The sequence below is a fragment of the Urocitellus parryii genome, chromosome 5 (assembly GCF_045843805.1).
Source record: "Urocitellus parryii isolate mUroPar1 chromosome 5, mUroPar1.hap1, whole genome shotgun sequence".
Taxonomy (NCBI): domain Eukaryota; kingdom Metazoa; phylum Chordata; class Mammalia; order Rodentia; family Sciuridae; genus Urocitellus; species Urocitellus parryii.
This window is the reverse complement of record NC_135535.1, coordinates 204,069,211-204,082,991: the sequence shown is the minus strand read 5'-3', so window position 1 is coordinate 204,082,991 and position 13,781 is coordinate 204,069,211. Positions and strand designations below refer to the sequence as shown.

Below are 13,781 nucleotides of genomic sequence, written 5' to 3'. Positions count from 1 at the left end.
TAACTAGGGCACTGGGGTTTGCTAAGGACCTTATCCAGATCCCAAGAGCCCGGGCTCCAGAGGCCTGACCAATGACGGGTGGGTTGAAGCCAGTGAGCATCCTGTGTCCCCATGCCTGGTCCCACGTGGCAGCCTCAGCTGGCAGCCCTGCCAGCTCGTCACAGGCGTCTCCTCATAATGTACTTGCTGTAGGTGGAGGTGTAGCCAGCGGGGACTCTGGGCACAGGTGGCCTGCACCCCCCCATGGCCACCTCACAGCCAGACACACAGGTGAAAAGTGGCCCTTGGCATCAGGAGCCCATGTGGCAGAATCCCAGCGGCTAGCCAGCAGGACACTAAGCCCCTGGACTGTGCCTGGCAGGGTCCGCAGTGCTCAGAACAGGCTGCTGCAGGGAAAGCAGCCCTTTAAGCAGAGCTGGAGACAAGTCCCCGAGGTGAGCCTGTCCTGAAGCCCAGAATTCCTTTGCTGTTTCTTAATGGTATTTCCACCTCCCTCCCCCATCTCCTCCAAATGGATCCAGCCAGGAATCTGAAGCCCCAAACACATTCCTCTTGAAGGAAATCCCTTTCTCGGCACAGAGCAGAGCTGGGATTTTTGCACAGTCCCCTTTGCCGCTTGCCCTGCCTCTGGCCTCATGGGATTCTTTGCCTTTTATTCCAGGGCCCCTAAGTGAGAAGCAAGAGGCCTTGATGACCAAGAGCCCTGCGTCCAATGCACGGCGTCCAGAGGACCGGAACCTGGGGCCCATGTGGCCGGTCACACAGAAGATCTTGCAGGACTTCTATGGGCCTTTCAATGCTCGGCTGGCGCAGATCCTCGCCGATGAAGCGTTTGCGTGGAAGGCACAGTGAGACCTTAGTCCTGGCTGTAGGCCCGGGGCTCAGCGACCCTGTCATTGCCATGACTTGAACCGTCTCCCTGGGTGGGGAACTGTTTTACACAGTGTGGAGAAAACCGGGAGACTCCATCTTCTTTTCCTCCCCAGGCACCTGTTAATTAGAACCATTCCGGAATTTCCTTTGTGAAGTTCAGTAGCTCAGCCCTTGACCCCACAGAGCCCCTCTGGAGGCCACTGGAAGCTGTAGGTGGGCAGGAATTGAGTTCTGCTCTGTGAGCACCCGGAGCCCTGGGGAGGGACGGGCTTGCAGTGCAGAGAGGAGGCCTGGGGAGGCCACAGCCCAACTCTGCTCAGCCACCTCCAGGACAGCCTGAATCCAGGGTTTGACAGTCCTGGGATCCTGTGGAGCACCAGCACTCTCGCCTTGGACTGGCCGGAACGTACACTTCTCATGCTCACGGGCAGTTTTGCAATACTCTTAATTGGATCGCTCACCCCATCTGGGCAGAGTATGGAACCTCTTTTGAGAATGGAATCTCTTTTTCTTTTCTTCTTACTCCCAAGTCAGCTCTCCAGTGACATCAGAAATAAACCCTATTCACAGTTTCCAAGAGAAAAGAATTGTTTTTGGCAGCTGTTCATCTCCAGCCTCGAGTTCTGCCCTTGTAGACTTCATGTTTAACTAGAAAATGGATGCGTTAACAAACCACTTCCTGCATTGGACTAGCCCTAGCTCTCCCTCCTGCCTCTTTAGATGTTTTCTCAAGAAATTCCGTTTATATTTGGAAGGGGAATTTTTGCTGATTGCAGGAATCCTGCATCCTCAAGGAGCTGAGCCCTCTGTGGAGTCTCAGTGACTGAAGTCCTGAGGCATACAGGGCCTCAGAGAACTGGAGGGGCTCAAGTGCTGGGTGCTTGCTGGCTGCAGGCTCTGCCCCTCGCGGAACCTCTCTGGAACGAGTTCGTTATCCGAGTTCTCCAGCTCCTCTCTCATTAAGGAGCTGCAAGATTCTGGTATCCTGATTCAGAAACAATGCACAGGCTAAACTTGGGCTTGATGTAGTATGCTGGAATTTGGAATGAGATTGCTAGGAGCAGTGTTCTTAATGGAATTTTCCAGTACTCTAGGCAGCTTTGGTTTACAATGGATGGGCCGAAGGTCTTGTCACTTCTTGGAAGTCACAGGGAAAAGAATGCTTGGGCCTGCTTGGCATTCAGCCCGAGGTGGGACAAGGAAGCTTTGCACTCCTGTGGTCAAGGGAAGCTTCCTGTGAACCCGTGTTCTCGGATTGAGGTCCCATCTTCTGAGTCAGAAAGTGCAAACACTACATACCCATCTGGCGCTCGGGCGTGAAACAGCTGGGCTTTGGTGGCACCAGGATGTGCACTTGCTCAGCCATCTGACCCTATTGCTATCGTCTTCCTGCCACTGCAAAAGGGATGCTGAGCTCATTGTCCTGCGACCATGGCCTGGGGTACGGCTTGCTCTGAGCACTGCTGCAGCCGGGGCTGTTTCTGCTACTGAAGGCGCTGTGTGTCCTGATCACCACTTGCAGGGACAATCCCCACTTTTCTCTTGCAGAAGGCCCTCACAGCAGCCGCCAGAGGGGAAGGCTGGCCTGAGCGCCAGATTCTTTAGGGAGATATCACTTCGGAGTGTGTGTGTGTATTTATTTGGAATACAGAGTGTGTGTGCGCACGTGTGTGGGCGCATTTGCTGAGTGGGTTCCCTTCAGTCCTGTTGCTGACGAAGCCTCCTCTCTGGACACAATGCCTTTACAGATTAATTTCTCTGCCAATTAACTTGTCATTTCCAATACATATTTTGCTATTCAACGTCAGCCATGATTTCAACAAGGGGTTTTTCTTATGCACTCCTATGCATGTGAATAACATGTCGTGTAACTCTGCTTCTTACAGAAGTATTACGAAGGTATTATTTCCAATATTATTTGGTCCATTACCGATCTCTTTTGTGTATGCAGGCCCCCTCTCTGTGCCGCCCAGTGCCATCCAGACATGGTTTTTCCCTCCAGGCCTTTCTCCAGGGGCCAACTGTTGCCTTTGCTCTCTCTGCGTCGAGGCCTGGCTCCTGTTGACAGCACAGATGCCATCCTTGGGCAGGTGGCTTTCTAGCCCATCACCCCAGACCAAAGCGAAATGGAAGGTTCCTCACGACCTGGTACTGAAGACCCGGCACACGGGTGTGCCCACTGCAGCCTCTGGTTGTGTGAGGTGTCGCGTGAATCATGGTGGTGTTGTGCTTCTATTAAGATTTAACATGATTAAAGATGGACCCATGTGACTGGTGCCTACAAGGTGCGTGTCCTCCCCGTCTCCAGCACGCCATCTGTTCTTTCCACGGTGTCCTGTGTGGGTGAGCAAGTGGTGGACAAGGTTGGCGTCTCACTGGCCGGAGGTGCCTGCTCACTGTGGGAAGGGGCTTATGGAGGGCAGCTGATGAGAGGTGGCCATGGCCACACCCAGGATCAGAAGAAAGCTCAGGGGCAGAGACCAGGACTCAGGTGTTTCCAGGGCCTCCTGCCAGGGTCCAGCTGTGGGTAAGTCAGGGTAGAGGTGGGCCCTATCCAGGGTGGGCCTCCATCGTCTTCCTTCTTTGGAATCTGCGTCAGGTGACAACAGGCCTCACTCCTTAGCCCTCTTTGCCCCTGAGCCCTGGTGTCTCTGGGTGCACGTCATTATCACTAGACACTTGGTGTTCTGCTGAGATGTGGGCAGGCCTGAGGGAGGGCAGGGTGTCCTGGGGCTGGCGTGACAGGTACCACCAGCTGGGTGGCCTGAACAGCATTCTGAGGCTGAAGTTCAAGGTGGAGACACCAGCAGGTGGCTTTTCCGGGGGGCTTCTCTCCATAGTTGTGAGGCCACTCTCCTGCTGGCTCGGGACGTGGTCCTCCCTCCATGCATGGCCTCCTCCTCTGGGCAGGACACAGATCGGATCAAAAGCCACCTCAGTGTCCTCATTTCAACTACATCACCTTTTCAAAGGCTTTGTCTCCAAACAGCCATATTCTGAGGTGCTATCATTGGGACTTCAACACTTGAATCTGGGGAGGGGACACAAATCTGCCCCATACTTGGGGCTCTAGTAGCCTGGGCCATCCATGGCACGACAAGGACTCTGGGTGATTCTCCAGTTCCGGGAAGACAACGGGATTGTCACCTCTTTCCAGCACCGATCCCATGGTGGGACATTAAAGGTGGGGTGCCAATGGCATTTGGGCCTGGAAAAGCCCTCTCCCCCGGCCCCCGCATGGGCCAGGAAGGCTTTGCTTGCTGTATACCTGCATGAGACAGAGGGCGGTGGGAATCGGAGCAGGACAGGCCAGGTGTGTGGCTGAGGGCTGGTGTGTGACTCCTCAGCTAGAGCTCTCCTGAAACTCTCTGTGCTCAGAGGTCACCCTCCCCCAACCGGCTCAGGAAAGACTCCCAGGAGGACCGTGCACCTCCCGACAGCAGGCTGCAGGCCTCCTGTGGGAGAGATGCTGTATGGCCAGCACTTCTGTGGACAGGCAGGAAAACGAGGCTCTGAGGAGTTCCCAGAACTCCTCAACCAGCTCCCCTGCTGGGCACCCGAGGGCCAGCGTGTGGGTACTGCCTGGACAGGAGAGCAGCGCCTGGAGCTGGAGAGCTTCCCATGGCTGCGGTCACAAGTCACCCCCATCTCGGTGGCTTAAAGCCACACAGGTTTCTTACCTGAGGTTCTGGAGGCCACAGTCCCTGCTCAGCCTCCCTGGGCTCAGTCGGGCTTCCTCTCTGAGGAGACTCTGTGTCCTGGCCTCTCCAAGCTGCTGGAGGCCACAGCCTGGCTCTTGTCCCCTTCCCTGTCTTTCTGCTGTGTCCCCCTCCGCCTCTGCCTCCCTCTGCCTTCGGGACCACACGGTCCTCCCTGACTCACTCTCTGCTTCTTGAGAGCACGCTCCTGATGACCCAGGGCCCTGGATATCTGGGCTCATCCCCCTCCTCAGGATCCAACCTGCAGACTCCCTTTTGCCAAGCGAGGGGAGGTGTTTAGGGGCCCTGGGGGTTCAGCTTAGATGTCTGCGGAGGCCACTGTGCAGCCCACGGCAGGAGGCTGGCACAGTGAGCTACAGGACAAGTCGGGAGGGGTGCCCAGGGCCATGTGGGCCGTGGCTGACGTTGGAGGGCCGAGCTCCTGGGTGTGTGCTCCTGGGTGTGTGTCCTTCTGTCCCGTGACTGGCATCAGAGAGCCTCAAGTTCACATCATAAGCCTTCGGTGTACGCCACTCCCCAGAAGATGGCCTGGTTTGCACGGTGAGCAAGATGCCCGCGCTGCCCGGCACTCTCCCCAGCTCTGGAAGGAGGATGTCCGAGAGCTTGCAGCTCAGTCTTGTTCCTCACTTTCTGCGAAGTTCCAGCAGTTCCCAGGAGGTCTCTAGTTTCTCCAGCTGCTGTTGAGTTGTGAAAGTCTCAAGAATAGTTAGAATGTTTTCCTGTCCCCAGGGGAACTTCAGGGGCCTGCGACTGCCTGGGCCCAGCCTCATGCTTTGCGAGGCTGACCTCCAAGCTCACTGGCATCGGTTCTGCTGATGGCCCCAGGCTGGCCTGGCCAGCACCTTGCTCCTCCCTGTCCTTCCCTGAGCAGACTTGCTGTTGGGCAGGTCCCTGGCAGAGACCAGGGTGGGAGCTATGTGTGGTCTGGGCCCTTGGGTCTGCGAGTCGCCATCCTTGGGGAGCCTGCATGGTGTAGACTGGGCAGGAGAGCAGAGGCGGAGACCCGCAGGCATCCGTGCACCCAGGGAGTTGAGTGTGGCAGAGCAGTGGTGCCCCTGTCCTCCACTGGCCTGGCCTGCCCTGAGCTGCCCCTGTGTTCCTCCTCGCTGCTGGGCCTGTGAAGCAGAGGAGGACTCCATTTCATGCTGGTAGCACGTGCCAGCTGCCCCCGAGTGCTGTGTCTGGGGTACAGAGAAGGCTGTGAAAGGGGCCTGCTCTCCCTGGTTAGAAAGCCCCTGGCTGGGGCAGCATCCAGGACCCCAGGCTCCCACAGGGCCCTTGGTGAGTGCAGAGGCTCTGGGGCTCTGGGGGACCTTCTGGGCTGCACCTACAGCTGTTTGTGCTCCAGAAGGTCCCTTGAGACGCAGGTCCCTGTCAGTTTTAGAAGTGGGTGTCAACGCTGAACCTGGGCCTCCCCAGACACGTGACTTGCCCCAGGCAGCGCCATCGTGAGATGGCAACCAGAGGAAGGAGACCCCCCCAGCAGCTCAGAGCAGAGGTGGGCGGGGTCCACCACCTCCCCTTCCATCTAAAAGGCCAGGCAATTTGTACCCCCTGAACTCTGCCCTGAGAAGGACGACATGGGAAAGGGGAGACCTGGGTCTGGCACCAGGTGAGCTGAGGTCAGGTTCCCCCGTGCAGGGCCTGGTATGGCCTTCCCATAACCTAGGGCACAGCACTGGCCCTTTCTGTACCCACGGGTCTCCAGTGCTCATGAGGGGGTGTCAGAGGTTACAGGTAAACACTGAAGGTCAGAGAGGTTGCACGCCTCCCTGAGATCCATAGCACAAGTGTCCAGAATAAAAGCAGAATGTCAACTCAGACCTTTTTACTTATAATTTCAAAGTCAATGCTTTGAACCTTGGTGCTCCATACACCGTGCCACCCTCTGCACCCTGGGCCCCCTCCTCAGCAGCCTGTCAGCATCTTGAATGTCAAGACTCCCTCCCCACCCCCAGCCCCCATTTCAATGCCCAGTGCTCTACTGGGCCAAAGCTTTCTGCCCGTCCAGGGGTCTAGGTGTGGCCTAGAGGCAGCCGAGGCGGAAATGAACATGACTCTGCTCTTCCAAGGCTCCCTGCCGAGATCCAGGTGGCAGAGGTGCCGTCCCTGCCCTGGGCTGCCTGCAAGTGGCCTCAGCCTGAGGTGCAGGCAGGCTGCTTCTTGCTTCCGAGTCCCCTGAGACCCGAGTCGCAGCAGAAGCAGACTGCCCCACCCTCTGGGCTCAGCCTCAAAGGCCCCGGGGCACACAGCCCAGCTGGGAGTCATACAAACAACTAATATTTATTTTCTCATCAAACATTTCCTGAACACCTACTGTGCACGAGGCACTGGAGTCTGCCTGTCCATCTGCCTCAGGGACCCAGACCAAGGAGGGCCAGGGCTGCAGCTTGTGGCCCAACCATCCCCAGGCAGGGCAAGGCTGACCCCAGCTTTAGGCCCCCCTGGGTCCCCCACGCTGTGGTCCTCAGGGAAGTCACCATGCTGTTGTTTTATGTCCTGGAATCTCATGGCCCCTCATGCACCCTCAGCCTCCATCATTCTCTCCTGGCTTGAGATGGTCGAGGGTTTCCCCTGAAGGGCCAGACAGTGGGTCAGACTAGAAGCTCTTAGGTACTAATTTAACAGCAGGGACAAGAAATGTCCTCAGAGTCACCGAGGAAATTCTAAGTATGATAATGGAGCACAGTGGTTGGTTACAGGTCTGCTCCCAAGAAGACAGGAATTCCCCTGAGGGGGTTTCACTTGCGGTCAGTAGTGTACCCGGTCAGATGGCAGTGTCACTGCAGATGCCATGCTTAGCACAGCCTCTTGTCCCTGGGGACTCCAGTGGATGCCCCCCGCCACATCTGAGCCTCTCAGGACGTGACTTGTCCTCCAGCCTCCTCGGTGGCCTCCTCTTCTTTCCGCGTCTTCAAGGTCAAGGTGCCCATGGTCCAGGCCTCGGCCTTCTTGCAGGAACGCCTGTCCACGGAGGGTCTCCCGCACTCCCAAGCCTCTGCTGCCTCTGGCTGGGGACCCCACGCTGTCCCCCCCTGCAGTGAGGGGCAGCTTCTCCAGCTGGAGTGACAGAACCAGTGTCTGTCCCTGTCCCCTGGCCACCCGTGGCCCCACCTCAGCCCCCACAGGCAACAGGGGCAGCCCAAGTCCTGAGCTGCACCCAGCACTGTTCCCCTACTCTGAGCCGCAGCCCACCCGCCTCCCTCCCACCTCGTGCTCCAGTGTCCACCCAGCCTGACCATGCTGACCCCGCCCCTCTCCCAGGCTCCTCTCCTCCCACCTGAGAGACCCCCGTTCTGCTGCCCCCTGATCCCGACCATCGCCCCAAGTTAACCCCGGTCCTTGTTCATATTGATGAGCTTTGATGTCTTGGGGATCTGTGGGCCCCTGAGGGACGTCCCTCCCAGAGCTGGCTGAGACCCCAGAGAACGGGTCACCTACAAGGCGGCCAGAGTGAAGCCAGGTCCCACCATCTCTGTGGAGCTCCTGGGGCCCTCCCTCGCCCCTCAGGGCCTGGGGCCAGACCACTGGGTCCTGCACCCTGGAGCCTGGTGAAATAGAGCACCAGCCCGTCCTCACCCTCAGTGACTCCCCGGCTCGCCCGCTGCTCCTCCCAGAATGACAACCAAGGAGCCTGTTGGGGGCCACTGCCGCCTCTGCCTCTGGCCCTCCCTGAGCTTCTGTGTGGCCCCGGGTGCTGCAGTGGGCCCCATGCGTGGTGGATGGGGGGTAACAGACCCGCTGCTCAGAGCCACGAGCCCCCCCCCACTGCTGGCCTCACTCACCCACAGAATATCCCCCAGGGCCTCCCTCGTGCCCCCAATGCCATTCTCCCCCTGGGATCCCCCCAACCATGTCACTCTCTCCTCTGAAACCCTGACCAAACGCCCACTCACTTAGGATAGAAGGCAAAGACCCTCATCACTGGCCACAAGTGCACAGGCGGCTGGCCTTAGAGCCAGGACGCATGAGTGCCTATCTGTAGTTTCCCATCGGACAGGGAAAGAAGCTGGGGCTCAGAGAGGTCAGGGGACTTCCTCAGGATGACACAGCTAGAAACCCGTGTGGGAACCCAGCCAGTCCGACTTCCACGCTCGCGAGTAAGTGAAGAATACAGCAGGCCTCGAAGGAGGCCAAAGGCAAGGTCAAAGTTAAAATGATGAAACACAGGGATTAGGCTGGTGTCCGGTCTGAGGGTGGAGTGGACTGTCACCCTGCAGCATCTGGGGATGCCCTGAGTTGAGTGCACTGGGCAGGGGGGCTACCCTGCTTAACCACAGCCACCTTTCCTGTTCCGTTTTTACTTAAAATCTTTAAAGTCCATTTGTTTGGTCTGTCTGTTGGTATATTGCCAAAGCCTTTTCTCTGAGCGTGGGTCTACAGACAGGATTTTTGGGTGAACTTTGTCAGAAACCACATCACATTGAATCAGCACTGGTTTCCGGTTTCCATTTCTCTAAAGGAGCATCTGAACCGGAAGCCCCAGCTCAGCAATCTGGAGGCAGAGCCCTTCCTGGTCTGTGTGGCTCTCCCCCAGCTGTGCGGGGGCTTCCCCGAGCTTCTGCACTGATAGTTCTCCAGTGGTTCTCCTAGGTCCTGGGGACCCTGGAGACCCTCGAGGAGGATCTGCAAGTTCAGGTTATTTTCAAGATCATTCTAAGATGTCATTGCCCTTACATTTCCCATGAATGGACAAGCGAAGTGTTCCGGAGGCCCCGGTCTGCTCCGATGACGACTGGGCAGTGTCCAGCTCTGCTTGACAATCTCTCTGCTTCAGCCCTGATTCGGTGACTATCCACGGATGTGAACTGGTACAAAAACTCCTTGGCATCTTCAGTGTGGCTCAGGGTGTAAAGGAGCCTTGGGGCTAAACAGTTTGAAAACTGCTGATTTATGTGGTGTTTAATTAAATAGTGCATTTGTCATATTAAGAACAAGGGGCATTAAGAAAGCCTTGGGGACAGACATAATTGATTTCAGGAAATTCGAGATCAACTGGAGGGCATTTTGCAGAATGGCCCCAAACCAGGATAGCTGAGGATGCTCTAAGCATCAGCCAGAATTTGTAGGGGACGTGAAAGTGTCTGTCACTCAGGGAGGCCAGATCTGGGGAGGAAGAGGGTCGCTACGGTGCCAGCTATTGTCGACCAAGTGGCGGTCAAAGGACACTTGTACATCTTTCATTGACCTTCACTGTGGTCCCAGGATGAGGTTAAAAGGTGGGAGAACTGAGACTCGGTGGCCCAGGCCGGAGCTAGGGAGAGGCTGAGCTGGGCCTTGAGCGTAGGTTTGCTGTTCTCCGGGGCTGAGTCCCGACCTTGCCTTCTCAGATCGGAGTCTATGGAAAGTTCCCAAGGAGACAGGTGGAGGCTTCCAGACTGAGCTGGCCAGAGTGAGCGAGGCCCTTGCAGGCAGTGGACACTGAGGTCAGGCTGGGCGGCCTCTTCAGAACTGACTGCAGCAGCGGGGCTTCGTGCATCCCTGGCCCCACTGTGTGCCAGGGAAAGTCCACTCTGTCCTCAACCGTCTCTTCCAAGTCCCTCCCATGTCCCACTTCCACCCAGACATCAGGAGGCTGAGCTGTGTGCTGCTGACCCGGGTAGGAGCCCCTGAGTGTGTGGGACTGGCTGCTCTGTGGTCCCCGTACCTCCAGATGAGGCCATCTTGAAGGAATCCCAGGCGGCCAGAGGACAGACAGTCCTGAGGTCAGCACTAGCCCCTGAGGTCAGCGGCTCTGGCTGCCACAGGAATGGGATGAGGCTGCTTTCCTCCCCAGAGTTGGCCTCCAGCCGGCAAAGGGGCAGTTGGCCTGCACGGTGGCCATGGTGACCACTTGCTTACTTCCACCTCCACATGAGATAATCCAGAGACTCCTGCCATATTCTGCACTTTCAATAAAATGGAATTCAGGAAAATTTGCAAGTGAGCCAGTATGGTTCTGAAGGCAGAGACCAGGCAGCCTGCAGGGATCCGGCACACCCAGATGTCTCCTCCACCCTTACCCTCTCTGCCTGTGCCCAAGCTGTTACTCCACCGGAGCGCCCACCCCACCCTGTTCAAGGGAGTCAGCTTCCGGCTGCACCCCAAGGCCAAGGTCAAGGCCACTGCCTTCTGTGTGGGCTGTGTGGGTTTGCCTCTCCCCACCCTGACACCCCGCAGTGCACACTGTTCCTAGGAGGGAACAGCGGGTGCTCAGAGCGAGAACTAAGCTGGGGGCCAGGGAAAGGGCTGAACGACCTCAGGCGAGGGATTTAACCTCTCTGAGCCTCAGTTTCCCCAGTTTCTGATGGAGTGAAAATATGGAGGTATTAAGAGGCCCCTTCAGACCTGCCTCTTTACTGCCTTTTGAAAACTAGCCATTTCCCCAGTTCACTTAAATTCCTAGCATGTTTTTCAGAGAGAGTGTGTGGAAAGGAGCATGGGGTCTAGAGTGGCAGCCCCCCCTGCCATCGGGGCTTCTGCAAACTACCTCCCAGGGACTAGGAGGCACAGAAAGGCAGCCCTGTGCTGTCCTCTTGTGGCGGATTCAGAAACTGCACACAGGAAGCCTTTGGTACTTGGTTTGGGGTCAGGATGGGGCACCAAGGCCCTTCAGGCATCTGGACTGCACATAGGAGCCACCACTGATTTCTGAGTCACCTCTGACCTGGGCTAAGAATAACCTCAGCGAGAAGGTGTCTGAGGGTGCAAGGACTAAGGTCTCCACTCATGAGGGGTGTGGTTCTGAGCTGCCCAGATGTGGGAAGGGGAAGGGGCTATTGTGGCCACCCCACAGCAGTGGCCCCACATGGATCTTGGTCTTGAGCCGCTCCACATGACCTCTTAACAGAAGTTCCCAGCGGCCTATGGGCCAGGCAAACCAACCACAGTGCCCATAGCAAAGGGAGGCTGGGAGAGGGTCTTCAGGAGACTGGCCTGACTCTGAGGTCCAGCACTGTCCATCTCAGGCTCCAAAGCACAGCTATAAATGGACTGAGCTGAGACCCTTTGGTGTCCTTGGCAATGGTCCGACCTCCAGCCTCCACCTCCCTCCCTTGGGCCCTCCCCTTCCCGCTCTCTCCCCAGAACACTGAGTCTGGGGTCAGTCATGTTGTGGCTTCAGGCACCCTCCCAGGACAGTGGGTGGCTGAGGAGGGTTGCTGAGGGAACTGTCACCCACCCTGTGGGGGTGGGACGGGAGGGCCTGGGGCCAGGGCCAGGTTCCACTGCTGCCCAGAAAGGCACCCACCTCTCCCTCCTGCCCAAGCTCCCCCCTCTAGGTGCCTTCCCAGCATCCTCTCTGCCCTGGCCTCTCCTTTTCCCTCCTGCAGAATGGCGTGGTCTCCAGGCCACATCCTTGACTTGCTTGTGCGGCCTCTTGGTCCAGTGCAGGCAGGCAGGCTCTGCCTACCTCAGTGTCCAGATGCAGCTGTTCCCCGTGGGAGGGAGGAACTCAGCAGGGACTCCACGCCTACCTTTGCCATACTGCCTGTATCACCTGAGTCCCTGTCACCTGAGTCCCTGTCCAGCCTATTTCAGACCTGCTGCAGAACTGCCACCTGGGCACCTGGGAGTCAGCCTGCTTGGTGCTAGTCTAACAGGGCAGACCCAATGTCCCTGTCCCCTGCAGCTTTAAGCTGCTTTGCTCACCTGTCTCTCCTTTTCCCTCCCATCCACCTGCTCTCCCCTCTAGCCATGAGGGACAGAGGACCTGGAGACACTGCTTACAGTGAGGCCCAGGAGTATCTGCAGACTCCCTGAGCTGCCCCAGAAATATCCCCGTGCCAGGCACCACAAACAGTCTCAAAGAAACACTGTCCCACAGTCAGAGAAAATCCCCAATAGACTGGTCACTCCTGAAAGACGTTTTTGGAAAGTGCTGTGTGTGACCCTCAGTTTCTTAGCCCCCTGTCCCAGCCCCCCAGGCTGAGGACCCATTGCCTGCCCTCAGGGCAGCCCTAGGCCCCTCTGCCTGCCTTCCCTCTCTGGAATACTTGCCTCTGTGCCCTTTTATCAAAAGAGAACCACAGAAGGCCTCAGCAGAGAAGAGAAGCAGCAAGTGTCCCCATTTCAGCAGCCACTAGATTTTAGGTTTCCTTTCTGGATCTAAAGTGCCTAGCGCAGTGCCTGAGACATATAATAAATTGTAACCAGATATTTCTGTTGTCTGACAGCATATAAGTACCTTATTATTATATACTGAAACATTTGTGTCTAAATATTTCCACTCATTTGACCTATTTTAATCCTATCCATGAAATACTGTTTTACTCAGATAGAAAAAAATATATACACATTGTTTCATGTGTGTGTGGTTTGGTCAGAGAACCAAATGCAAATGTGTCCTGCATAAAACCTGCCCCCTTGTGTTACAAAGCTAAGCCTTAAACCTGGGGAAAAGCATCTTTTTACCTTGCACATGTGCCTGGAGTGAGATGCAGGTGAAGCTCCATGCTCCAGGGAAATCATCGCAGCCTTCTTTGGAGAGTGGTAAAGGAGATAACTCTCTTCTAAGGATAAACCAGAGCTTCCCCAAGGAGTCACTGGCCATCCTGAGTACATGACGAGTGTCTACTTTCAAGGACAGTGGCACAAGTACCACCATGATGGCTTCATCTTGACCTATTTCCAAATGCCTCTTAGACCACTCCTCACAGGACACCATATTTCTCTTGATGCAATCCTATGCCATCCGCTCAAGCTTCAATTTTGCCATCCTTAAAATATCCAGCTACCTCAAGTTGCTTTATGACTAAGTGAGGTTGGAAAATTCTACCAGGTGGACTCCTTTCCTGGAGAGTTACCATCTACATCACTGTTTAGACTATTAGCATTTTCTAAACTCATCTCTCACCACGTAAAACCAATGAATATTTAGCACTAATGATGTTTGGGACACTTGATATGTTGTTATGTTGATGAAAACAAGAGAATGCACATCCTCTCTAATGCATAAAACATAAAAGGACTCAATAATGCAGAGGGATTATTATGAAGCTTAGCAACTTAGCTAAAGGTCCTGCTCCATCCTGAGCAAAAGAAGACCACACCTGGATCTTCCAGCTGCTGCTGGGTTGTGCTGTGGGAGGGGAGAGGGTTTTTCATCCTTTTCCTCTTACATGGTAAGACATTTGGGGCCAGTGGACGAGATGATGTGAATCCAGGTGAGCACAGGGTTACTGGCCACAGCCAACAGCCCATGGGACATTC

The 13,781-nt window shown here is 56.1% G+C and overlaps 1 protein-coding gene across 2 annotated transcripts in view; it reads left to right on the top strand.

Moving 5' to 3' along the window:
* The window catches only part of Chst15 (carbohydrate sulfotransferase 15), a 70,539-nt gene extending 67,387 nt beyond the window's left edge, over window positions 1-3,152 (top strand). For both annotated transcript variants that reach the window (XM_026384239.2, XM_026384238.2), the window contains exon 8: window positions 662-3,152. In XM_026384239.2, the coding sequence (XP_026240024.2) occupies window positions 662-852 (191 nt within the window). In that variant the 3' untranslated portion in view covers window positions 853-3,152. The remainder of the gene's footprint in view (window positions 1-661) is intronic.
* The last annotated feature ends 10,629 nt before the right edge of the window (window positions 3,153-13,781 follow it).